The sequence below is a fragment of the Pyrgilauda ruficollis genome, unplaced genomic scaffold (assembly GCF_017590135.1).
Source record: "Pyrgilauda ruficollis isolate IOZ18807 unplaced genomic scaffold, ASM1759013v1 scaffold2, whole genome shotgun sequence".
In the NCBI taxonomy this organism is placed as follows: domain Eukaryota; kingdom Metazoa; phylum Chordata; class Aves; order Passeriformes; family Passeridae; genus Pyrgilauda; species Pyrgilauda ruficollis.
This window is the reverse complement of record NW_024519206.1, coordinates 19,892,443-19,918,255: the sequence shown is the minus strand read 5'-3', so window position 1 is coordinate 19,918,255 and position 25,813 is coordinate 19,892,443. Positions and strand designations below refer to the sequence as shown.

The 25,813-nt window shown below is 36.4% G+C and overlaps 1 protein-coding gene across 1 annotated transcript in view; it reads right to left on the bottom strand.

The window, feature by feature from the left end:
* Window positions 1–25,813, bottom strand: part of STT3B (STT3 oligosaccharyltransferase complex catalytic subunit B) — a 51,224-nt gene that overhangs the window by 2,644 nt on the left and 22,767 nt on the right. The window contains exons 3-15 of the mRNA XM_041466282.1: window positions 23,894–24,181; window positions 22,141–22,206; window positions 18,504–18,603; window positions 13,854–13,952; window positions 12,202–12,348; window positions 10,219–10,267; window positions 8,458–8,612; window positions 6,681–6,892; window positions 6,403–6,590; window positions 5,747–5,918; window positions 3,243–3,416; window positions 2,160–2,273; window positions 955–1,167 (exon numbers count right to left, since the gene is read on the bottom strand). Coding sequence (XP_041322216.1) covers window positions 955–1,167; window positions 2,160–2,273; window positions 3,243–3,416; window positions 5,747–5,918; window positions 6,403–6,590; window positions 6,681–6,892; window positions 8,458–8,612; window positions 10,219–10,267; window positions 12,202–12,348; window positions 13,854–13,952; window positions 18,504–18,603; window positions 22,141–22,206; window positions 23,894–24,181 — 1,977 coding nt within the window. The remainder of the gene's footprint in view (window positions 1–954; window positions 1,168–2,159; window positions 2,274–3,242; window positions 3,417–5,746; window positions 5,919–6,402; window positions 6,591–6,680; window positions 6,893–8,457; window positions 8,613–10,218; window positions 10,268–12,201; window positions 12,349–13,853; window positions 13,953–18,503; window positions 18,604–22,140; window positions 22,207–23,893; window positions 24,182–25,813) is intronic.

Here is a 25,813-nt window from a genome sequence, read left to right as displayed (position 1 = left end):
CAGCCTTCAGAAGCTGTATCAACTTCTAGACAGAAAATTACACATCCAAGGCTCAAGTGGGGTCAGTGCATCTATCACAGATAAATACAGCTTTGCTTGTCATTTAAGATCAAAAGTTACAATGTTAAGTGTATGACAGGCACAATAAAGCTTATCATTTCAAGATATGTCTAGCTGCAGTGGCAACTCCCAAATGCCTTATTTTATGTACTTCCCATTGAATCACATAAATAACCATCTTTACATTTAACATTCTCTACTTGTAGAGAATGTTCTTTACTTGTACAGTTTAAGTTTACTGCCTATACTAGTTTGTTAGGGTTCTGCAGCTCCTTTTGCAACATCTATTTGAATATATAGAAAACAGATGTTGTGAAGGAGAGGGCTGCTAACAGTCTCCCCAGCTCCCCTGGGAACAGGCCTTTCTTAACAGGCTGAAGGAGGGCAGCACAACAAACACTTTAAAACCGTGAAGATGACTTCAAGCAGTAAGCAGACAGACACTAAAGTTCCATCAACAAAAGTTTCATATTTAATTTATTTCATACAAAATTGCCATTTGTAAACTTCTAGGCATCGCTACTTTCAAACAAAGTCAGAAAGCAACTTCCACATTTACTTAGTGAGCCATAGTTACTGAAACATGAATTGATGTACTTTAGAGATTATACTTCCAGTTACATGAAGACTTAAGAGTTGTAACAGCCAGTGACACACTCTATGTCAAGTTAGCATTCTGCCTAAAAAAAATCTAGCCTTGTGTCTTCACATGCTTTTAAGTTAAGCAGACAGTAAATTAACAATTATTACCAGCAGGCAGGTCTGATATTGGACACTTAACATGGACAGTATCCATAACATTCTGGCTAGTGGAAATATATAATTCACCAGCTATGTGATTCACTGTTAAAAATAAACTCCTGACCCCTTTCAGTTACTTCACTGGGAACCCACCTTCTTTGACAAATACTTCTGTTTCGGTACAATGTTGGTTACTCTAGGTTTATGATCCAGTGTCTCTCTGTTGTCTAGTTGTTTGACCTTGTATATTCTAACAAGCCAGTGCTCTGAGGTAAAGGCTTCCTCCAGATGTTTAAATTTAATGTCTTTGTTGCCTATCTCCGCATTGCGTGTACGGTCGAATCCTGGGGGTGTCCGAAAATCCAGCTATAAAAATTAAAGGTCATGTTAGTTGGAGACAAAAACCAGAGCACCAGTCACTGCAAACTGTGAAACCTCATACTATAAGGCAGTGCTTTCAGCTGGCCCAAGTCAAAGGGCAACACTTCTCTTGCATTGGTTACTCTACTACACAGAAAAACCGTTGAGATCTTGAGGGACAAATTCCTTCTTACTCCTACCGCTGTCACAGGAGACAATGTCTCAGCAAAAATACCCTGTCTGCATTCAGAGATGAAACAACTCAACAGTCTGAGGTGCAGCAGCCTGCGGTGTTTTTTTCAGCAGAGCTGCTGCCTTTGCTCTTGCCTATACTGCAATTACTTCCACTTCCACGGTTTTCCATATAATCCAGAAGTAGTTCACAATTATGAGTTAAATTTGGCCCCACTGTGTTACAAGTAAATCCACTGAAAAAAGAATTCTTATGCTAATACATCAGAAGGAAAGGCCCCTGGTGGGGGCAACAAGGGAAGAAAAGGAAAGGAAAAAACCAAACTGGTTTAGCTCCATCCATGTGTTTGGTGCTCCCAAAGGGGAGTGACAACTGCTGCCCTTACTACACAGCGTAGTGTTGTTTTCTACACTGACATGACTTGGATGGAAATCATGTAGTTTCTGACAGACATTAAACAGTTAATAGTTCCACTTGCATGTTGCTGTTACAACAAACAGCTCTCCACAATGTCACAGTTGATGCTTTAGTGAGCACACAGCACAGTGCAATCAAGATACTCACCTGGGGCAATGTGAAGGACGCCAAAAAATGAAGTACAAGTGTGGGTTAACAGCAGAAATGCTTTTTGCTAAAGGTTATAAACAGCAGACCATGATTGGATGTGTTTTAATTTGTAAAGCTCACTCTTACTGCAAATCCTGCTACTACAAACAATGCTTAATTTAAAAGATAGAAAATACATCAAAATAATATTTGTTTTCTCACATTTCAGTTAAGATTCAGAAGAAGTTGTAGCACTAACCTGCATCTCTCCAAATCTGTAATAGGACATTTTATACATGAGGCAGTTCAGCAAAGTTGGAGAGCCTGCCTTGTCTACCCGGAATTCTCCCTGAGGGGTAAAGTAATCACTTTCCTTTAAAGAGAAAAAAGACACAAAGAGTCAATGCAAACTAAAATCTTAAGTGAATTTCTCATTCCTTTCCCCACAGAAAGACACCTAAGAGTCTCAACTGGCATTTACAGTTTAAAAGCTGATTTAAGGTAACCTTTAAATGAAAGAAATGGTGCTCATTAAAGGTGAAATAATTGCAAACTACCTGCTTGTAACCCAGACCTCAATGGATCAGTTTTCCTAAATCTGTACTTTGTGCTGTTAGAAGTTTTGTCATGTCACTGTAAGTGGTTCTGGAAAAGTTACCTCAAAGTGTAAAATGTAGTTGGACATCTATTCTTCAGAAAGGCGACGAACACTGTATTGTTAATATACAAGATCTACAGGGTCACTATAAACTTCATATATTCTCCATGTTTAAACAAACAGTTTCTGCCATTTTCATCTCAAGTACAAGACGAAAGTATGCACATGGGCTACTCCCTTAAGCCTGTGCTCAATATCTAGGAGTTTTTGTTAGGCTTAAGAAAATATTACTACAGACTTCTGCAATCTCAGAGGTGTTTGAACAGCTTAAACTCTACATAAGTCAATATTAACACTTTCACTTGTCTCCTACTATTACAGAGTTTGAAGAAATTTGTAATGCTGTTTAAACAGTCTAAACACTTCTACTTTTTGCAAGCATGTGATGATGCACAGAGGGACATACAGACAATAATTACAGAAAAAATCCTACTTTTAGTATCATGCAAAAATGTGAAAAGCTTTTGAGGCTACTGACCTTTCAGAATGAAAAACATTGAAAGAAACTGGGCTACAGGTCACTGCACTCCTACTATTCTAGAAAAACAACGCCAGCACATGTTTCAAATAAAATGGCAATTAAGTAGTAGAGACTTCCCACCACTGTAGTGACCGCTCCCAGACAAGTGATAATATAAATAAAAGGTTTTTTTTAAAAAACCAGAAAGTAGAGGTTCCACTTACCCGTATGTCTTTGGGATGTTCCCCCTCTGCTATTCTCACCATCCACAAGAACTTATTAATATCATCACCAGAGTAGCCAATCACACCACCAAAAATAATCAAAACATAATCCACATCCAGGCTTCTCATGATCTCATATGCTGCAGACTCATTTGATGACATTGCCTTTCCCACCTGTATCATTGCAAAAATATCTTAAATTTCTGCATAGCTGCCTATTGAACAGCTCCACAGATCAATACAGCCAGACCAAAGCCCAGGAGTCCTGTGCCATGTGCTCTAGGATGGCCCTGCTTGAGCAGGGAAGTTGGACCAGTGACCCACTGCATTCCCTTCCAGCCTGTGGTTCTGTGATTCTCTAATACCTACTTGCCATCCAAAGCCAACATTTTCATTCTAGATAAAGAAAACCCATTGTGCATATTTAGAACCGCGAAAGCCCAGCCTAAACTGAAATATTTTCTCCTCTGTAAGAAGAATGCAGCCTTGTGAAATGAATGTTTTGAGTATGAAATGCAGAAACAAGGGTTTTTCTTCTGTGGCACCTACACATTTTTCAAGTCATAACTGTATTACCAAAAGCTTAAGTGTTGCAGAAAATACCTAATTACAAATTATTTTCAAAGCTTTAGACACAGCCCAAAGTGTACAAATGATCTGAAATGTGATTTCTTTTTTTGTTTTCCTGAGCTCTGTCCTTCATTACTGAAGCAGCCATTGTGCATTGCACTGAGTAGCACACAGGCACCCTCAGCATTGAATTCAAGGTAAATCTACACAGAGAAAATGTCAGAATGAAACTTTTTAGAGCTGTATCCAGCACCTCTTGTATCCTGGTCACTTCCCACACTTAAGAGAATTTGGTAACTGGCATGCAGTTCAGCAGTTTTGTTTGCTCTTGAAGCTCTTAAGGCATAGTAAGGTATTGCTGTAGTCTAAGGCAGTAACTACAATATACATAGTATTGCATCTGACTTGGTAACATTCAGCTGAGAATGTAATTAGAGAGCACTAAGCTTAGGCAGTAAGCTGTCATAAGACCAAGAACCTCAGCTTCTTGGCCATTATCCTAATTAATGTGAGGTTATTTGCCAGATTTCCATCTCCGTGCAGGAGAAAATCATCTGGACTCATCTCCAGGGCATGCCTCATTTACAGCACAAGTGCAGGTACTGGCCACAACACACATTTATTGCTTGGGTCCCCCTTTATGGAGTCTTCATTCCGAAATGGAGCTTGACAATGCAGCAGTCATCCTCGAGAGAATTCTTTACTGAAAGCCATTATTGCCAGCTGCTGCAATGTGTGTGGTTACTGTGCTTCGGCAACACAGATGACTTCCACAGTCTCTATTCACATGATGCACCTTGTCCTGCAAGAAACTGTGAGTTTGGATGCAGTATCTGCATTTCTACCTCTTGTAGCAGAGGGAGACACACAGATATCAGAGCTGAGTGTCCATTAAAACCCACCAGTGCTGTCAGGTCAACACCCAAATTAGAAGTGCCTCAGAGTACATGGCAATGCATGTAGACTGACATTAGACTGATATTAACACCATCAGTACAATTTCTCAAGCTTGCTTCTAGCTGAATGTGAGTTTCCTGCCCTGTAAAAAGTGTGGATGTGTGATCTCTGTTCCCCCAATACACATTTTTTTGGGACTGCTCAAAGCACTGCTTCATTAATTTGTTGGCTTTGTACACTGCTTTTTGGCAGATCTGGTCCACAGCTGTACTCACTACTGACCCAAGACAGAAAGAATACAAGAAACTATCCTAATTATCCTAATTTCTTGAGCCCTTACCCCATTCTGCCCTTGTAGCAAAACATTCTGGGAAGAAATGTGATTGATGAGGAGTCATTGCACAGCACAAGCTGCCCAAGGTGGTGCCCTGTAACCACAGGGAATACTAACACCCTGCCTTAAGCACATGTACAAAGGTTAAACTTAGTCCTCAGAATTGAAAGACATTAAAGGTGCAGTCATTTTGTTTATCTGCAAATTTGAGAAAACAGAATTACATTAAGTCTGCTACACTTCCACAGCTAGTCATAAATAATCACTTCCTGTGATTGCCCAGGTGTCTGAAAACTGTGGTCAGTTTTCACATGCCATTCAGAAATCCACTCAGCAGTGACACTGCTGAAATGCAAGGATCCTTACTTTGATAGGCCAGTAATGCAGTGGTACCAGCTGTTACAGCATTAATCCCAAGGGGAATGGTTACCTTACGTTTTGTCTATCCTCCCCCAAAGAAAAGAAGAGAAACTGAAGTGGAAGTGAAGTTTTGGAAGCTCCAAGTAAGAAAAACGAAAACTCTGGAGCAAAATTGATCCCTATACTTGTTTTAACCAATGGAAGAAGTAGGTCCCTTCCACATCTGTGTTTCTCACTCTGTGCAATTTCTCCTTAATCACCCTAAGAGACATCTGCAATTTCATACTGGACTTCAGTGTACACATTTTGGTGTTTCTGCTCCATAGAGAACTGCCACCCTTACCAAGGCGATGTGGCTGTTGTTCCAAGTGTTGTTATCAACCAGGGTGGTCCTGTTGGCCATGCCTGCTATCTGGTACCCATAGTCCCACCACGACATCACCCTGGCGTGCTCGTCCGTGTTCTGTCTGAGCCAGTAATAGGCTTCTCTGAAGTCATCCAGGATATTGCGAGTGCTGCAAAACAGTTCACTTTATTTGCATCTGTACAAATACTACCAACAAATTAACTGCACCATGGTAAGTCTGGGTTCACAAATAAGGGTTTTCTTAAGAGTTCAGCTCCCTTTGAGGGATTTTGTCACCAGCAGTCATAAGTTTGAACTTTCTGACAGCTGAATGTCCAAAAGCCGAACTGCTTTGAAGACATGACTAAATGCATTTCAAGTAAAATATATATTCTTAAACAAGTTTTCCCACTTCACTCCAAGGCTTTTTTTAACCATCATTTTTATTAGCTTTGGGTAGGATTATTTTTATGTATTTCATTAAATAGTTCAGAAAACATTGTATCTTTTTGAAAATTAGAGTATGAATAATTTTTTATTCAGGTCACAATTGCTTTATATAATAAGGAGTGATTTAAAGAAGGAAAAGCAAATTGCTAATGCAATGGCAGTAAAAAAGGCTTTAATCACTTCAGAGTGTAGACCTTACTTACCCATCATGGTTATAGGAGGCGAGAACCACACTGGGGCTGGAGTATGCATTGCTGGTTACCCAGGTACAGTGAACAGCAAACATCATCAACAACATCAGCATCAGCATAGTCACAATGTTTTTGATATTGGGACCCAGCCCTTCTTCTGTTTTTTCCTGCTCAGACACATGTTTCCTCACTTTGCCTGCCTAAACAAACGCAAATGTATCTGTTATGGCAACTTCTATCATCCTTGACATTGGAACCCAAATTTTCTAATTCTTGCTTCCTCCCCTCACCTTATCATACAGGTTGCCAGGGTTCCTTTTGTCATCCTCATCACTGCTGTCTTCTATTGGCGGATTTTCCCTCTTCATATCATCACCCAAATAACGCTCAAAGACATTGGAGAAAGCAATTGCTGACAGCATACAGACCACTGGAGTCAAAGTGAGCATCAGGCGGACCATCACTCCAGCAAAGTAAACAGCGCTGATTGCATACAGAGCAACTGCAAGGAAACACATCTAATGGTGACACTTTGAAAATAATACCTCACTCTGACTGCACACGTACATGCTCTCCATAAAACTACTTCTGGAAGTGGGTTGAACATCTGTGTGTATAAAGGCTTGAGTGTGCATCTTGCATTTCATTGCTTTTTAATGTACAGACATACGGCTGAATTAACGTTTATCCCTTTGAATCCTCAAACCCTTCCTGAGATTCATCTCCACAACTGTTAACAATAACACAACCCCACTTTCAATATTCATTAGTAATGTGTCAGAAGATACATTATTAGTGAAATTTAATATTATGTACCAACAATACTACTGGAATAATAGGTAACTTCATTTGATTAAAAAAATCAAACAGCTCTAGAACAAACAAGTTATTAGAAATGAAAAAGCAAAAGAAAGTGTTACAATTTCATGTAAATATTTTAAGTTAGAGGTATCTGTGGACAAATTGGGGGCTTGTCTACATTACAATTGTATACAGATTAATAACATGGTATTGTGAGCCCTATTCTGAAGTATTCTTGAGCAGTATTATCTCCACTTTGTCTTCCACAAAATATAAACCAAGATTTTCAGAATACTACATAACATTAGGAACACATTTATTAGAAAGAAAAAAAAAACCCCAAAAAATTCTGTATACACTGAATGGGACTCATCTGCTACAGTTTAACAATATTCTCTTGTGATTTGCCACAGAGATCAAGGGACACTGATTTATCAGATTACATGATGTAAATATTTTCTACATTGTGATGAGGCAGTATGGCTCTCCATCCTCACTCATAGGTCTCTTTATGCTGTGTTAAATGGAAGGTGCAGCCTTCAGTAGGAGGCTGAAAGCAAATTGACAAACATTCACTGTAAACATTCATACTGCCCACACACGTCTTAGGTTGCCTCAGAGGCAGCTATATTAGCCTGGAGCCTCCTGTCTCTGTAAAAGTCCAAGACCTGAGTGATCTTCACTCCTTCATATGGGTTACAACTGCTTTACAAGCCTCATTCAAAATCAGAAGCTGGCTTTCACAATACAGATTTGCACAAAAAAAGAATTGTCACTGACATAGGAAGATCCCACACTTCCATTTTGGTTCCTGCCTTATCTAGCTCTTGTTCCAAAACAAGAGATTCTGTTCACTAAAATAGCACAAAACCTGTAAAGCAAAGGCATTTTTAATAATTTGTGATGGGATGACTGCCAGATGGCCAAAGGTAGGGACCCTGCCTTTGCACAGAGCTGTTCCCCTGGCTAACCTGTACTGTGGAACCGCATCCCACCAGAACATGCAGCTGCAGAACTGAACACAACAAATGACTGCATCCCACCTCCTGGGACTACACTCCATATCCATTTCAGCAACCTCTGCACTTTTATAAACTGTTTCAAAGACTGCTGGGTGCAGGCAATTCTTAATAATCACCTTTAAACACATCACTTTTAAACCATATTTTAGAACAAGCCACACATCAGCTTTGAGCAAACAAAACCAAAGTAAAATGAAGTTGAAGGCAAACTGTTTCAAAGTAATTTAAAAATATTTTCTCTTACCAAAGACTCTTTCATCATTGATGTTTTTGATACAGAACCACAGCCCTGCTGGGAAAGTACACACGAGAATATGCAGATCAAAAAAGAAGGAAACCCATGTTGTAGGCTGATGCTCAGACACAGAGGCAATGATCGGGATGTGAATTTTCGCATACCTTTTTTAAAAAAAATTCAGTTCAAATTATTTTGAAAAGATAAAATTATTAAAACCTGCAAACATTAGGAATTCTGAAATTAATCTCAAAGGAAGCATTTCAATTTTAAATGGCAAGTGCCCTTATGAGCAGAAATCTGATGAAACTCTTATACCAAAGAAATCCTCAGGCCTCACTGTATCTAGGAAGCATTTGGTGCATAGTTTTTTAAAACAACAATTATTTCCATACTAATTAAGACAATTAAAATTATAGATGTTTCACTTGTTAATGGCTAAATATGAAGCCAAATTCACCAAAATGAAAACACACAGCTAAGGAAGCACCTTTACTACATTTTTGAAGAGAATCATCAATGCCAGTAAATCTCCTAAATTTTCAGCATTGTATTTCAAAACCTCTACACAGTATCTTCATTTTCTTAGTATAGGAAGTTACAGTAGTAAATAACAGATCAGTTACTGATGCACCCATATTCTTTCAGATACTGAAAAAAACAGGCCTTGTCTACACTTGGAAACACATGTCATCTAAACAACATGTCAAACACTCAGTGCAGACAAGGACAAAACTGTGCTCTATATTACAGACTAGTATACATATGGACCTAATCTAGGGTGCTACCATGATTGAATGGTGAGGTATCAAACATATGTCCTTTTCTTCACTGAGATCTAGTTCTCATTCAAAACTGTATTGTGTTTTTTAACACAATATGTTTTTCTAATGTAGACAAGCCCTCAAAAGTTTAATGCTTTGTATATACATATATATATATATATATGTGTGTGTGTGTGTGTGTGTGTATACACATATATATAGGCAGGCAAAGAACAAAATCTATATATTCCTCAAATAAATCTGAGGCTTCTTTACTAACATTTGTTCTCCTACATTTATTATGGAGCTGGGACAGAATCCTCTGTGAGCTTTGGAGCCTGAAAAAAAAAAGTCTGAACTGCACAGAGTTCGAAGTTGTTCTATCCTTGCTTTAAATCTTAAAAAAAAATCTAGCACCTGAATTTCACTTTAAAATATTTATCTGAGAAAAATACTTTGCACTTGATTCCTTTTCTCTGGGCTGACTAAAGAATCCAACATAGTATTTTCAAAAGTTAACCAAAACAAAAGATTAACAAGACTTTTACCTGTGAAAACAAACATTAATAAAACAATTGTTCAGAGTGGACATTGGTATATACAAAACAGATGTATGAATGTAATATAGAGGCAACATGCAAGATCATATGTGCAACATTTTTGTGATTTAGTGCAATACTGCACAATGAAAATAGTCTAAGGCTCAGTAATTTTTAAATGTGTAGTCAAGTGTTGGCACAGCTTTCAGTTATTTCATGCTGACATACTACAGTTTCATACAGAAAAAACATATTACATATTCAAAGACTTGCAAAGAAGCAAGAATTTTCACAGACAAATTAGTGAAGTGGTTATAAAGACCACAAAACAGCTACTACAAATACTCTCTTTAGATAACTGATTCTCCTTGACTGAACTACTAAATGGATTTGGGGATGAGGAGAGTAAATGATTATTAGTTTTCAGTAAAATGCTACCGATATCTAAATCTTATATCCTTACTTACCCAGTGTCCCACAATGAATAAAATCTGCCACTCCAAGGAGCAATATAACCTGAAAAAGAGAAGGAGGAAGAAAAACCTTTTTGCTGCCTAGGTTTTTAAATGAAATTTTTCTACTCCCTCAAGTTATAATACAAACCCAAAGAAATTTTCATTGAACTTGTAATATATGTGAACCATACCTACTGCATTAGGCAGGCTATAAAATCTACCAACCATGAAGCAAGCTTGTTTTAGAACACACTTACACGATCACATTGTACTCTTTATGCACAGTCTGAGTATCAAAACACGCACACTTCCAAAAGTCAAAGCAATGCAATACTAAATATGTCTCAAATAATATGACAGATAGCAAACAATACTCTGTGAAGGAGTACGAGAAAAAGTAAACATAAGTGATAAGAAAGTATTTAATTTTTCTGAAATGCCAGAGCAGGAAACTGGCAACACTCTATAGCCAAAACAAAAACACTAAATGAAATGCTGGTTTCCTTTTATTTCTCTCCCAGTGAATCTACTAGTGGCATGGAATATAAAAGCTGCTATTAGACATGCTGATAAGCTTTACATATTATTTGATGAAACAAGGCTTTTAGATAAGCTGAATATGATAAGGTGAAAAGAAACAGTATAATTATTAGATGAAAGATAAAAATTATTATTATAAGTTTTTAGATGATTCTTAAATTTTTATTTTCACTTTCTTTGCAATTGTTTCAGCTCCTCCTGAAGACAGATACAGACAAGGAGAAATAAAAGAAGGTTAAATCCTTTCATTATTACCCAAGTTTTTGTGTGTGACTCAGTAAGTCTTCCTTCTATCTTACATTCAAAATTAGTATAATCCGACTGAAGGGTTAGTTTAGTATCTAGACATTTAAATATTGTGGTTAACATTGTAATACAAGATATATTTTTCCCTTCAGTCTTCAGATGGAAAGATTGCTCCCAACCCACTATGTGCAGATGAAGAAGGAGCTGTCAGCACACAGGAAACTACTGGTTATGATCTTCTCTGGATCCAGACAGCCTTCACCTGAGGGTGCTGGAAGAGTTGGCCAACATGAGAGCTACCCACCATCTTCACCTGGGTGATGATGGTGCCTGGTGCCTGGGAATTGGCTACTGCTGCACCACTAGGCAAGGCAGGAAGCTGTATGTGAGAATCTACAGGGCAGTAACCTGAGCTGCTGAAAAACACATGGAACACAGCCTCCTGATATACACTGATAAACATTTTCTTCATTGCTCATTATTAGCTGAAGAAGAATGGACAGGACAAATGGACCATTTGACTGGTTGAAAACTGGCTGTCCTTACAAGTTCAAGGTAGTACACAGTGGATCAGGGTCCAGCCACTGGCTCACAGAAAGCAAAAAGATCCCAGAGGCCAAAAGGAACTGTGCTAAGCTGAAAAGAGTGCTGACATGCCTTGTGGCAGGCAGGATTTCAGTCAAAACCTGAAGCTCATTCTTCCAGATGCTGGGATAAAGGGTCCAGATGTGGGCACCCTCTTCTGCAAGAGGAGTATTAAGAAAATCTAGAGAAATCAGAGTGCTGTGAGGTGGTCAGGAGCCCAGATCACACAGCCTGTCAGAAGCTGAGGGAACAAGGCCTGTTCCAGCTGATGAAGCAGGGATACTGATCAGTGAATTTCAGAAGATGAAATCAACGCTTCCCAAGAACTGCAATAGAATACATATTTGGCTGCATGCTGAGATTAGAAGCCAATTTTTGTTTTGATATGCCAGTCTGAAAACTCTGCTAACTTATGCATGGAAAAGCAAATCAAACCACCATGTTTTAGAAGACTTTGAAACAAACAGAGATGCCAAGAATTCTTTTGGAATTATGATATCATAAGTAACAAAAATAAAACTGCTACTAAATAGTCCAAATATTGAAATAACTACTTTAGGTAAACCAAATGTTGATCATCTGGCTTACAAGCTGTGAAGGTAAATGAGTTTCACATTTATTTACCTGTGTATGTCAAATAGATGACACTCAGGAATACAGTACCAGCAGCTAGTGAGACGCCCAAGAAGAACAATGTCTGAAACTCTTGCTTTGTTAACCTGTCTCTCAGATACTGCAAAAACGCATAAGCCTGCAGCAGTGCAAAAACACCTACGGAAAGAGGAAAGTTCTTATTTAAATATTTAAAAGCAGTACACCTGTTAAAGCAACCAGCATATTTGCCAATATTTGAATTGGAAAAATAAACGTAAGGTACACCCTAACATCTAGAAACTAGTATAACACCATTTTCTTATAAATAACCTTTAATACTTAACAGGCATGACACTTGCAAAACCAGAAACTGCCAATGAGATAAAATATTCTAAAGGACAGGATCCCCTGAAAAGCAGATTGCATTGATTATGACGAGAATACAGGGTAACATACCTAGCTAGATGCGGTAAAAAATTAAGAGACAGACTTCAGGCAACACATAATGCTAATACAGAAATATATGCAAACTATGCTACTGAGTAAAACAGGAGGAATTAATGAAAGAAAAAACCAAACCAAGTAAGTATTAAGTCAACTGAATTATATAAAGTTAGTGTTGAAACACCAGAATTCAATAGTGAAGCACTCGACACACTCAAAAAGGCTGTTCAGAGTTTAACATTAAACCCAGAACTTGGACATGGTATTTCAGTTATTATTCATTTCACAGTATATAGTCAGATCAATCCACTGAAGTGAAAATTCAAAAGTGAAAATTCAATGCTGGCTGATAGAGGAATAAAATAAACTAAAAGTGTATTGTCTTTCTTCAAATTAACAAGGAATTCAAAGTACACAATGAAATTCACTAGGTCTGAACTCATAAAGACAAGAATTCCATTCAGTAAATAAATGTAAAAAATCTTCAGAATCCAAATATGGCTTGGTAATTTTTTCTTTTTCCATTATAGTCAGATTGTTGCAAGTCTCCATTTTGAATGTATTTTTGTGTTAAGTTTTACTGATGGTCCCATCACTGTCCCAAATACATTCTGGTAAGTGACTACATGTAAAAAAACCCTGGGGAATCTAACAAACTGAACTCTATCACACAAACAGGGCATGCAGTTAAACTCAGTGTTAGCAGAGGTTATTCTGACAAGAAATCAAGATGTCTGACTGCCAACAACTATGGAAAAATCAACTTAAAGAAATAAAAAAAAATTCCAAACATGACTGAAATCAGTTATTTAAAAATCACCCTCCTGATTAGTAATTTAAGTAATTTGTATTTAGCCTGCGTTGAAAAATTACAGAAGACTATCAACTCTAAAACCAAATGGCTCAGTAAAAACTGTGTTACCAATGTTTCAATTGTACAACGTGTGAAGGCATTTTGTATTGCAAACTGGCAGAGATTATCAATGTGTAAATAAGTGCTTGTCAGAATGCTAATTGATCCAGTCTTATGGAAGCATTTTACCTCCATTAGCTCACACAAAAAGATGACAATATGTCAACTGGAAAGAAAACTTCCCAAAAGACACTAAATTGTACCTCTTTCTTTAACAATTTGCTTTGTTAGCCGGTGTTTTTTCTAATACAAGGAAACAAAGCTGCAAGTTTGAGGTTTTCCTGTGTTAAGGAGGCTGTTGGATGCAGAAGCTTCATTTTCTTACCTGCAGCTGCCATGTGTTCACTTGTTCTAATTGGCTGAAATCCCACAAAAGGTATCTGCATCGATAATATTAACCCCACAATGTAGAAAGTGCTATATGCTAGGAGAGAAAAATGTGAGGAGAGGGGAAGAGAGAGATGGGAACAGAATTAATACACGTTTGAAAAAGCATTGGCTCTATCTTCAAAGAGAAGTCCATCTTCTCCCCTAACTTCACTGACAGCAAAACAGAACTGTAGTATGCTAAATATTTCAGCCACCCCAATTGCTTTTTTTCTTCACTGACTAGAATAAAGCTGTCCATGGCAACCAATCTTAGTGCATGTAGCAGAGTACTGCTCTTTCGAATTGCACTGTTTTATCTCCTCCTAGGAAAATAAGCCATTTACCTAAGATTCTCCAGCTTGTAAAAAGTTCTCTCTTCCCATCTTGGTTTTGAGAGTCATGGATGTAGAAAGAGCTCTCAAATAACAAGTGACATAAGAAGCTTTCTATATGAGGAGAAATTGAAGGGACCAGACCCCAAAAAAGCAAAATATTTAGGAGTCCACTACTTCTTTAGAAAATGCAAACAGGCACCATTATTCTTTATTTAACACAAGAGCAGAGGGAAGGCAAGAAACTGAACAACAATAGAATTAAAAATTAATATTAAGCATATGTATTGATAGATCTGTATCAACCCTAGGGATTTATAACCCCCCAGAATACAGAGGCCAAGAGCATCATTAATTACTATTATTAATATGAATTCTTATTGTATATGCATTAACATTCATATACTTTATTTTGAAAGGGGTTTTGGTCCTCAATATTACAGGGTGAAGAAGAGATGGAAGGGGAAGATAAAAATACCAAATCTGAAAAACCATGAGGCTGATTACATTTGAAGTAACCAACCAACCTAAAGTCCAAATGAAGTTCTGTTCCTTCAGTGGAAAACAGCAATAATCCACCTGTCAGATTTTTAAACTCCTACAAATCCCAAACCACTATCTGGCCATAGATAACCTGTATCTTATGAAGAGATCCCTGTTCTCATGGAGTCCTTTACTAACCTCCATGAGGTCAGTTCGGAGGAGTGCATCACTGAGCAGTGGTGTCATTTCCATAGCACCTATGTGGTCTTGCTGAGGGATTATGCTCCCAGGGCACTGTCTGAGTTCCAAACCAGCCAGAAGTGATGGTTTATTCTTTCAAGCACCTGTATTGCACAGCTTGGCCTAGCTACTCACCTATGCCCTCTTAAGTCACTGAAATTCATTTTTCCTGTAGGAAGCTCAATTTTTGAAGAATTCACTACAACATAAATCATTTACTGTACCATGCAACTGTTACAACACTGCCATCCTGTGGAAGTTCAATAGTTGGCATAAATCACTGCATTTCACATTTGTTAGACCACTGTAAATGACCATTTTTAAGCCCAGTCCTGCAACTGTTATACTTGCTATGTGCACTGCCCACCCTCATTCCAATCTCTTACTCCCACTTCTTTCAAAAAGTTACACAGTGCCTGGTACTGAAAAGATTTTTTTAAAAAGGTAATTTACACAACGTGACAATTTTTCTAGGAACTTAGAAACATCAGGATAATATATCATCACAAACTTTTAATATTCCTTTATATTCTACAGTTTGCACAGTCTTTGCAAGAACAAGAAGTTAACTTTGATCCCTGCATGCTGTTCTTATGATTATAACTTTGACCAACTCGAGAACAAAACCATTCTGACCTACTGTGGATAAAGTCATTTTACAAAGAATTTAATTTGCAGTACACCACACAAACACTGGAAACACCTGCTGAAAAGCTTCTCTGGAGAGTATAATCATATGCTGGCCACATACTTTCAATTACTGGATTACAATCACCAGAAAAAAAACCACTCAATCTGAAATTTAGAACACTGAAGTAGTTGATATAAATATATGCCTGTTCACTGTTTTAATGATAAAATACAAAACATATAACAAGGAATTACTGAAATGAAGTTTTACATTCTGGAAGATCCTCACGTGTTTTATTAAATATTCTGATAATTATATAGAATCTAAAAAAAAATTTATGAAAAACTATAAAATTGAAGTGTGCAAAGATAACATAAATCTATACCCTTCCAAGTGTAAAATAATTTATTTTTTAAACATATGAGAAACTAAAGAGAGACTACAATAATAGGAAATAGTGTCAATGGTTACTGTATCTGAATAAAGAGGTTATTCACCTCTCTGTTAATACACTGGAATTGTAAGCACTTGTTCATAATGATTAAACTAGAGGCTATGAATGAAAGGCACTGGCCATTGTCAAGATGAAAAAAGAAAAGCACAGCTTGAGCTTTCAAATGGAGGTAGCATCATCACACTATTGATGCCAAATGGGTCAGAAGCTATATGGCTAATAAAGTCATCTGCCTTCCAGCCCTGAAATATTTTAAAATTGGCAAACCCTTCACATTCTGGAAATTTTTACTCATTACATGATTCTGAGTTACATTCCCAGATATATCTATCATGTCCCACTAACCTTTTCCTTGGTGTACGAACACTCTTATGAGAAATATATACCAGAAATCCACCACTATTTTTAAAAATTTGGCTCTGACAAATACTGACCTCTACATTTATGTTATTTTGGATTAAACTTAACACAACCTTTATAAAATGGCTCATGCTGCCTTGAAATTAATTTAAACAACTGATCTAGAGATTAAAATCCCCAAAATTCTCCATAATAGTAAAAAGTATGTAGCTTTTCCTAACTATTGTCAGACAACAACATTTTTCAAAAGTTTTAGCTGCACATGGTTAGTTTTTTAAGAATTATAAGACTGCTGCAGGCACAGTAGCAATTGCAACAGAAACTCCCCAAATATCTTTATTCTCCCTGCTTCAAGGAGCTTTTGTAAACTCTTTTCCCTATCTGAATAGTTTGGAGGTGAAGCACACTTGAATTTCCTCTCAGAAGTGCTTGAACATTCTTACCTGTTTTACAAAAACATCCTGTTAAACAAACCTAGAAATGACATAGTAATGTGAGATTACTCTGTACAGACTTCTCTAGGGCTTCCCAAGAAGGCTTCAATTAAGACAGCAGTTGCAATGAAACAGCAGAGCACTGATCACATTTTCATTCTGACAACTCCATGGCAGCACATATCCCTCACTGCTGAAGGGCAATAACATCTCAAAACACTGCAGCTATTTGCAAAACAAACATCTGCCAAACCCTTTAATTCCTATGAAGATGCAATACTATTTTTCCCACATGAGTTCAAAGACTAGTTAATTTAAAGCTGAAAAAGCAAGAGCACTTATTCTTTATTGTTTCTGGCTACCATATTGCCTCAGGATTTTATAATTAGTTGATCTAATTTTCTCTTGCCTAATTCACAGAAATCAGAAAATGAAAATATTCAATAAAACGATTTTAAATGGAAAACAAGATAAATTACTTCCCCTTAAGTTAGGAAGAAGTAGTTAATGAAGAAGTTAACTAATACTAGCATTTCTAAGATGGGTTAGAGCTTCTTCTTTCTCTCTTTTTAAAATTTTAATGAATTTCCAATTCTTAATTACACAGAGTAGCAAAGAAGTATGGAAGCAATATTTATAGTTTTGATAACAAAAATTCAAAACTGAACTTGAGTAAATTAAGCAATTGTGATATATAATGGTTCACACATACGTACATAAAGAAATTTCTCTAGCAGGGACTAAAAAAAGCATTAAAATAATTGAAAATACAAAGATAAAACAGTATTAAAATAAGGAATAAAAATATATTTACAAATATGAAACGCTTCGTGATTACACTTCAGCACACATTATGTTCTCCACCTACCTATGGTAAAGGCTTCACATTTAAAGTGTTCCAGCTAACTTCTAACTTCTCTGAATACCTGAATTGCCTACTAATTATTCCATTCACACACCTACATCATGGCCGACTGATTTTATTGGTAAAGTGTCAGTAAAAGCAGTTTACACAGTATTCAAATGTCAGGCAAATCAATAAAAAAGTTAGGCTCCCAGGATCCCTATTCAAACATTCCTGAAACAGGAAGGAAGGCTGACCAATTAATCCAATAAAATTTTAAGGATTCCCATGGAGTGGACAGACTCTTACTGTGCATGCCTTTTCTCAGTCATCTAAAATTTACATGGCTACTCAAAATTTCTTATGTCTTTATCTAGATGTTTGCATAATTTCTGCTGTATAACTTTTAAAAATACCAATTGTTTTATATACTTAGAAAAGAAAAAAATATAAAACATTATTAAAGGCACACATGTAACACAAATTTACAAGATAATAACAGGGTTCTTTTACATCAAACCACCCATTTTTCTTTCCCATGCACTAGAAAGGAAAAAAATTAATTAGCAGCAACATACATGAAATTTTAGAAGTGTGAGTATGCTTCAACTCCTTATTTCCATGTTGTAGAAAATAACTGACTATAATCAGTAATCAAATTAAAACAACTCAATCTGATATGCAATTACTTAACACCCACTTGATATAAAACACATCAGTACAATAATTTTGTATCTCATGTTTAAGTATTTGAGAATGACTTTGCAATGAACAGAATTTATCATGTTTTAAGTATTTCAGAATGACTTTGCAATGAACAGAACTTACCAATGTAGACTCTCCTGCTGTATCTCTGCATCAGCAACAGAACAAACACATGCAGTGGAATAAGGTTGATGATGAAAACATAACCACCCCATGCAGAGACCTAAGACAAATGGAACAGGAAATTAGATCTGAAAATATCTGCAAATTCTTAGGACAGCCCATGGTGGATTTACAGATCATTATGGTCTACCAAGAAAACACAGAGCCCATCTACACAAGCAGTCAGAACTACTAATACCACCAGAATCCTTCTCAATACATATTATAAAAGAAAACAAACCACAACAAAGTCCACATATCAGAGGTGTTTGAAAAGGGCTGACAGATTTCCTAGGCTACCCTTCCTGGATCTCCTCTTTCCAAGCTATTCTGGCCACACTGGCAAACGAGAATGTTATGCTGGAGGCTTTTCCCAATGGTGAAGGCTGCAACACAGGGCAGTGGTAGGATCTGCAGGGCCATGACCTGGGCTTTTATGATCTTTGTGGGTACCTTCCCACTCAGAATATTCTATGATCTCACGTAGGATCCAAAACTTTCTTTTGACAAATTTAGCACCATGCACTTTTTGCTGAGGACAGGGAACATTATCTCCAGCTAGAGAGGGGAAAGGGAGTAAGGTACACCTCTAGGAGCAGAACTCTGGGACCAGAGCAGCCAGTGCAGGTTGCAGTGCAGGGAAATGAACAAAAGGAAGAGTATGGATGTACATGAAAGCAGGACTGAGCACTGTGGAATGATATACAACAATATTATAGATATTGCAAATCTGTGGCAACAAGAGCTGTTGAGGATTGGTGTACTTAGAACTGGAACACTGCAGTGTTATTAACAGATTGCTGGTTTAGGTGGGGATTTAATCATTACAATGTGTTACCTAAATTTCTAACATATTTAGAAAGGCTCATACTGACTAGACAATCTGTATTTTAACATGTCCTCTTGTCATATTACAGTCTAGACTTCTCCCATATGCACCATGCCTAAGCTAGATCTTCACTTTTAGCATGCAGTAGCTAATGTGGTTTTCACTTTAATTGTACTTTAGGGTTTAGATTCCTGTAGCTATTTTTAAAGCCCTAGAATCAAAAAAGAAACCCAAATGACTATGTTCTATAGAATAAATTCTAAAAAAACCATGAGGCCAAGATTACTGTCTTTTGATACTACAAACCAGAGCATTTCAAAATTTATGGTAAGCAATTCAAACAATGTGAAACAAGTAACTCTAACAAGTTCTCTAGTAACTCATTTCAGATTATCAAAATCCTATTGCCTAATTACTTGTATGAAATATCATGTTTTACACAGGTAAGTTTAATGGGAGAAAACATGTACCTGAAGACAGGTAAAATAGAATAGAGTTCAAGCATGCAAATACAACACTGTCAAATTCAGGGAAAGGTTTGAATGAAGGAGATCGCAGTTTGCATGGACCAGAGACTGCATCCCTAATTATCAAAATATGAACCCAAATCTAAGCACTGAAAATTACACTGAAGATGCACTTTGGAACTTTTCAAAACAAACTGAGGCATCCTCACAGATTGGCAAAAAGAGTGGAGACATGATATTACTCCTACAGGATTGCTTCAATGTAAAGCTTTCTTTTATTTTACCTCCTTGCCATGAAAAGCCATATGAAGCAGCAGCTGATGAAGTAAAACAAAGGCTAAAAATATAAATCCAAGGAGAAAACGCCCTTCTCTATACTGAACGCAATGCAAGGCTATGAGTCAAATTACCACAGTGAGTTAGGTATATACTATAAGGCAGATTTAGTTATCAGGAAAGATTTGTCAATTCATGCAATATCCCTTCACCTTTCAAGCTGTTGTCCAAACTTCCTATTCAAGGACTGAACTCTTACTACCTCAAAACTGTGATTTAACTTCCAACTTGCACTGAAAATTACTAACTCCACCAGAGAAAGACAAAATTATTACAATGTAACAAATAGTAAAATCATGTTTTGTCCTAAAAATATTTTCAAGCAAAATATCTAGAAGGGCAACTCCACAAAATTCTTTCCAAAAGGTAAATACAATGTAGGGATGGCCATCATATGTGGGATGAAGTAGATACAAGCAATAAAATTATATAATCTAATCACTGAGATGTGAAGCTAAGCTACAGATGAATCTGAACGTTTCATGAACTGATAGAACTTGAAAGGAAAATAACAGCACCCCCTATATATATTGATTATCACAATGACATTCTTAAGTTCTGATACCATGTACACACATGATCACATACAATCAATCGCTCTCACATGCAATCCCACACACCAAGATGGTAAGAAACTGTTATTGTGTGATTTTTAGCAGTAAAACTGTTAAAGAATTGTATTTGTTATTTGCATGTTTATGAAGGCACCTTTAGAGAATCTTGCCAATAAACTGGCACAATATAAAAAATACTGTGCTATATAAATATAACAATTCAAAAACTTACTTGCAGCTTTTGTACTGGACTTCAATATGTACCAAAGCTACAGGACCTTTTCACTATAAAGCTATATAAACAGCAATGCTGCGTATAAAGAAGTGGCTCTCTATTAAGCAATGTGGCAAAAAGGAGGAGAAATGGAATGAATAAATGAATAAATAACAAGAAATAGTTATCTTAGCCTCTTTAGTGACAAACACAAGGCTATTATCTCCTATATTAACTGCAAAAATCTCCCAGGAAACCAAATGGACATTAAAGGTAGAGGAAAACTAGACAGCATCCAGACAACCTTTGAATTAACCTTGACTTTAAGGTACATAAACCAATCCAGAAGCTCCTTGTTTTTGCAAACTTAGTTACCTCATGGTAGAAAAGCAGTATTTGAGACCTAAGTCTTAACTGTCACCAAGCAATTAGCCAGGCTGTCCCAGCACTGGCTGTTTTGGGGATAACTCATTTTTCACACAGCCGCAAAAAGTTTATCAGTTAGGGAAGAAAAAAAACGTGTTTGAGTCAAACAAGAGAATTCTTAATGTAATGTTTCAGAAGATGGAGGAGCGGGAAAACCAATTCCCTCCATTTTTCTATTAGTTTTATCTCATGTTTACTACTGTTTTCCCCCTTTGGCAGCCCTTAGGAAAATCTCTGTAATAGCCTTCATTTTCACAGATCAAGAATCAAAAGGGCATTTATGATCATTTATTATGACATTGAAGTCATGGTGGTAAGCTTTACTTTATGGCATAATTATACTCATAGAAATAGCTTTCAAAATTATAAAAATGTAACTTTGTGCTCACATTCTAAATATTTTGATTATTATTGCATTATAATGCAGTAATGGCACACAGACACATAAATATTAAAATTATACCTTAATTTACCCAAATAAAAATCCAGCTGAATCAGAGCACCTATTCACAGCATGGGAAATTTTTGTAAGTGAAGTTATTATATTTCCATTTTTTTCCCAAAAATTGCTTTAATCATCTTGATTTACATACTTTATCTTTACATACTATGTTGTTTAGTCATATATTTAAGGTTTTAATAACAATATAAAGCAAGAATTTTATATTATGGCTCCAACAAAGATGAAAATATCCTTCTTCTCTTCTTTGTCAACATATGGATTATGTAAGTTACTCAAATAGTGTAGTTATTATATATGTAAAAGCCTTACCATGTAAAAGTAGGATAGACAGCAGCAGATTGTCCAAAAGACTGACCCAGTTTTCACAGACTTCACCTGGAAAAATAACCAAGTATTTATGAATGACAAATCCTGCACAATACTTTAAAGTTTCATCCAAAACAATTGTTGAGAGAACTTCTTTAGCCTGCATCAAGTTGTATTTGATGCTTCTGAACTGACATCCATAAAGTTGTAACACAAATGCAATTCTTTCACACACAAAAGGAAGTTAGGTGTATTTCTGTAGCAACAGCCTACCATCTCTTTGCCTTATAATCTGATGTAGAAAGGTAGTTGCAATGGCTCTGTGCTACTTTCTCTGAGACGTTGTAATTCCACTTTATAATTCCAAGAAGACCATCCATGCCTTAATTTGTCTGGCATCTGACCCAACTCTGCCATTACAGACAATAGAGCTATTCCAAAAAATTCACTTAAGGTTAACAAAAGCATCCAGATACTACTAAAGGTTTAGCAGAATCCAGAAATTGCCCCAGGAATATGAGTTTTTCTGAAACTGATGGGGGTGACTGTGGTGAGGGAGAACAGGAATGAAGAACAGACATTAAAAAATGCTAGAAAGTTGTCTATAAAATGTATTTGATTCTACAAGAGTTCATGCAAACATTAATTCACTCTGCAGTTTAGTTAAATATGAATTCCATGAGAACAGATAACTGCTATCATATCTCAGTTACTCTAAAGTAACAACATAGGTTGATTCTATTATTGTTATCAAACATAGCACACCTTTCCAGCTGCAGCTTATTCTAAAACCAGATTAAAAAAACCTGCATTTAAGTAACACCAGTCACTCAGTCATGAAAAATTCAATTCTTTTCCATTATATTCCTACCAACTATATCCCAAGTTCTGAAATATTCTAAAGCTAAAACATTTGTGAATATGCATCTACTTATGAAAACCAGAACTCTTGACAAAATTATGGAGAAATTTGCAGTGATCATGTACTTACTTATATGCAGCCCTCTAAATGAAAAGTGCAGGCATTCCAGAATACACAAGAGACAGTACCCTACAGTGTCTGTGCTGAATTAACAATATAGTTATGCTATTTTTGTTATTTCCAAAGTGGATTCAACAATCCAGAAATACTCCAGCTTCCCTAAACTCCTTTCTGCAAAACTACCTTATGGACGAAATTCTACACAGATTAAGGAGAGGCAGACATGCTGCTTTAGCAAGCAGGCAAATTAAAAGACATAAGACTGGTTTTTTTAAGCACACAAGAAACACTAATATCTGACTCTAGACAGCTTTGACCATTTAATTTGGATATGGAACTCAAAGCCCAGACACTCCATACAGTCTAAAGTCTTTCCAGAAGACAATTCAAAACACTTCATATTCAGAGTTTACTGCTTTTCACCAGCTATATAAGGAGGCTAACGTTTGATGCACACAACACTAACACCTCCAAACCGAAAGACAAACAACCCCTCTGTTTGCCTTAAATTTCTAGACTCATTATCATTTTTATTGCTACTACAGGACACACATACTTCAATGGAACTGTGCTTTTACACAGCAAACTGAAGAGCAGGATTATGGAGTGGTTCAGATCATGTGACTTCTCAGTACTTGCCTAATCAGCAGCCAAGGGGAAGAGGGATGAGAGGGAGGAAAATAAGAATTCAATGGATTCTAAGAAAAATCAGTCATTTGGTTGGAGGAGGAACCAAAAAACCTTTCCAAAGCAAAAGACTCAGCAATTACTTACCCATAAATAGTATGTGAACTGCAGTGCAAAAATAGCTATGCCTTCATTGTCAAAGGATCCTGCTACTGATCGGGATATGTAACCTGGAACTATGGCAATAAAACAGGCAGCTAAAAGCCCTGCTCCCTGGTTCCACAGTTCTCTGGTGAGCAGGAATGTAGAAATAGCTGTAAGGCCGCTAAAAACTGGTGCTAGAAACACACACACATCTCTTATATGGACTGTCACATTAAGCATATTTAAAATCCAATGTATAAGGCCTGCTGTCACCATCAGTCCTGGGTATACCTACACAGAGACAAAAACCAAAACAAACCAGAACGATGAGTTATTACAGAAAACTGTCATGGTATGCATGTTTACATAGAACTTGCAATTAAATAATAATTTTTAAGCTGATTTTTAAGCTGTGAGTATTAGCATATGCTAACAGAATTATTTTAGTACTACTTTAATCATGTTTTGACAACACCACTGAATACCCTAGGCTCTTTTAATTTCATCCAAATGCTAACAATAACATATAATCTACTTCATAAATGAATGAGCAGCATACAGATAATATCCCATCTCGCTTGACATTTATCATATAATGAAAACAATTTGTCATTAAGGTATGGAAGCAGAAACAAAGATCTGCAAGAGAATTTCAAGCCAGCTACCAGTTTTAAGGAAATGAAAAAACAAGCCCCAAAAGCATAAGATATCAAGAAGAAACCCAAAATTTCCCAGTCATATGCATTTTCCTTTAAAATATACCATGCTATTCTTTCACTTCTTGGTACCAATGGGGAGAAAAAATGTGCTTCAATAATATTTAATTTTTTAAAGATGAGAAGTTCATGGTCAGTCAATTGAATACTACATTTTTGCAAGGTATCTGTAGACATCTTTGAATATGAAGGAATAAAACAAAGTCCTGTAAAAACTGAATTAAGATGTCCTCCACGAAAGGTAGCATAGACTTACACAGATCTATTGAATCCACCATAGAATACTGGAGAACTTTAAAATATTCCTAATAGAAATTCTGCCCTCCCATATTTATCCACATTAGAAAAATCAATACATCCTAGAAAAGTTAATATGCACTTCACCTGCCTTTAGTTTTTTCAAAAATTAAAAAGGACATTGTACTAAATTAAATTAACAGATGACTGAACATTTCCCTGCATATATTTCAATCCTTTTTCTTAAGAGGTTTTATTTCATATAAGACAGGTATGAAAAGCATTCACTTAAATGTTGCATAAAGAGTGTCCACTATCTCTAAGATACTAAGCTAATGGTGATCTAACTGCTACAAGAAACTTGTAAATGCCTTTAAGTGGTATATACTAGCATTAAAAAGCTTTAATGAACTTTCACACATTAAGAAACATGTGGCTGCACTACTCAGTGTTACTAAAGCTATTCCAATGAGTGGTATTTGCATTTTGACTTGATAACATTGTTTTGTACACCTTTCCTGTCTTGTGACTTGCATTGATACCAATCTTAACTAGTCCTGATGCTTCATACAGGTGCCACACTGATCTAATTTCACAAGGGCTTCTCCCAGTGAAATCCTGGCTTTTTTCTTTACATACATGAAGTCTACTCAGCATACATAATTGGATTAAAACTTGTACCTTAAGAGATTTAGGTAATGATTTTTAAAAAATGGGTTTTAAAAAAAAGAAGTTTTTCCTGTTTTGATTTCACATACTAGAATAGCAGAAGCCATAATACTCTTATTTGTTACTTATCAGAATATCATATGTAAGGAAGTTCTGTATTTTTTGGTCACAATGTGCTATTGGATAAAGACTAAGGCATGTTGACTTAGTTTCTGCAGCTAAAATTTAAAAACATCTCGATATTCCCTCTGCAGCAATTTGACAATTAAAACCACATTTTATTAAGATTCTCCTTTTATCA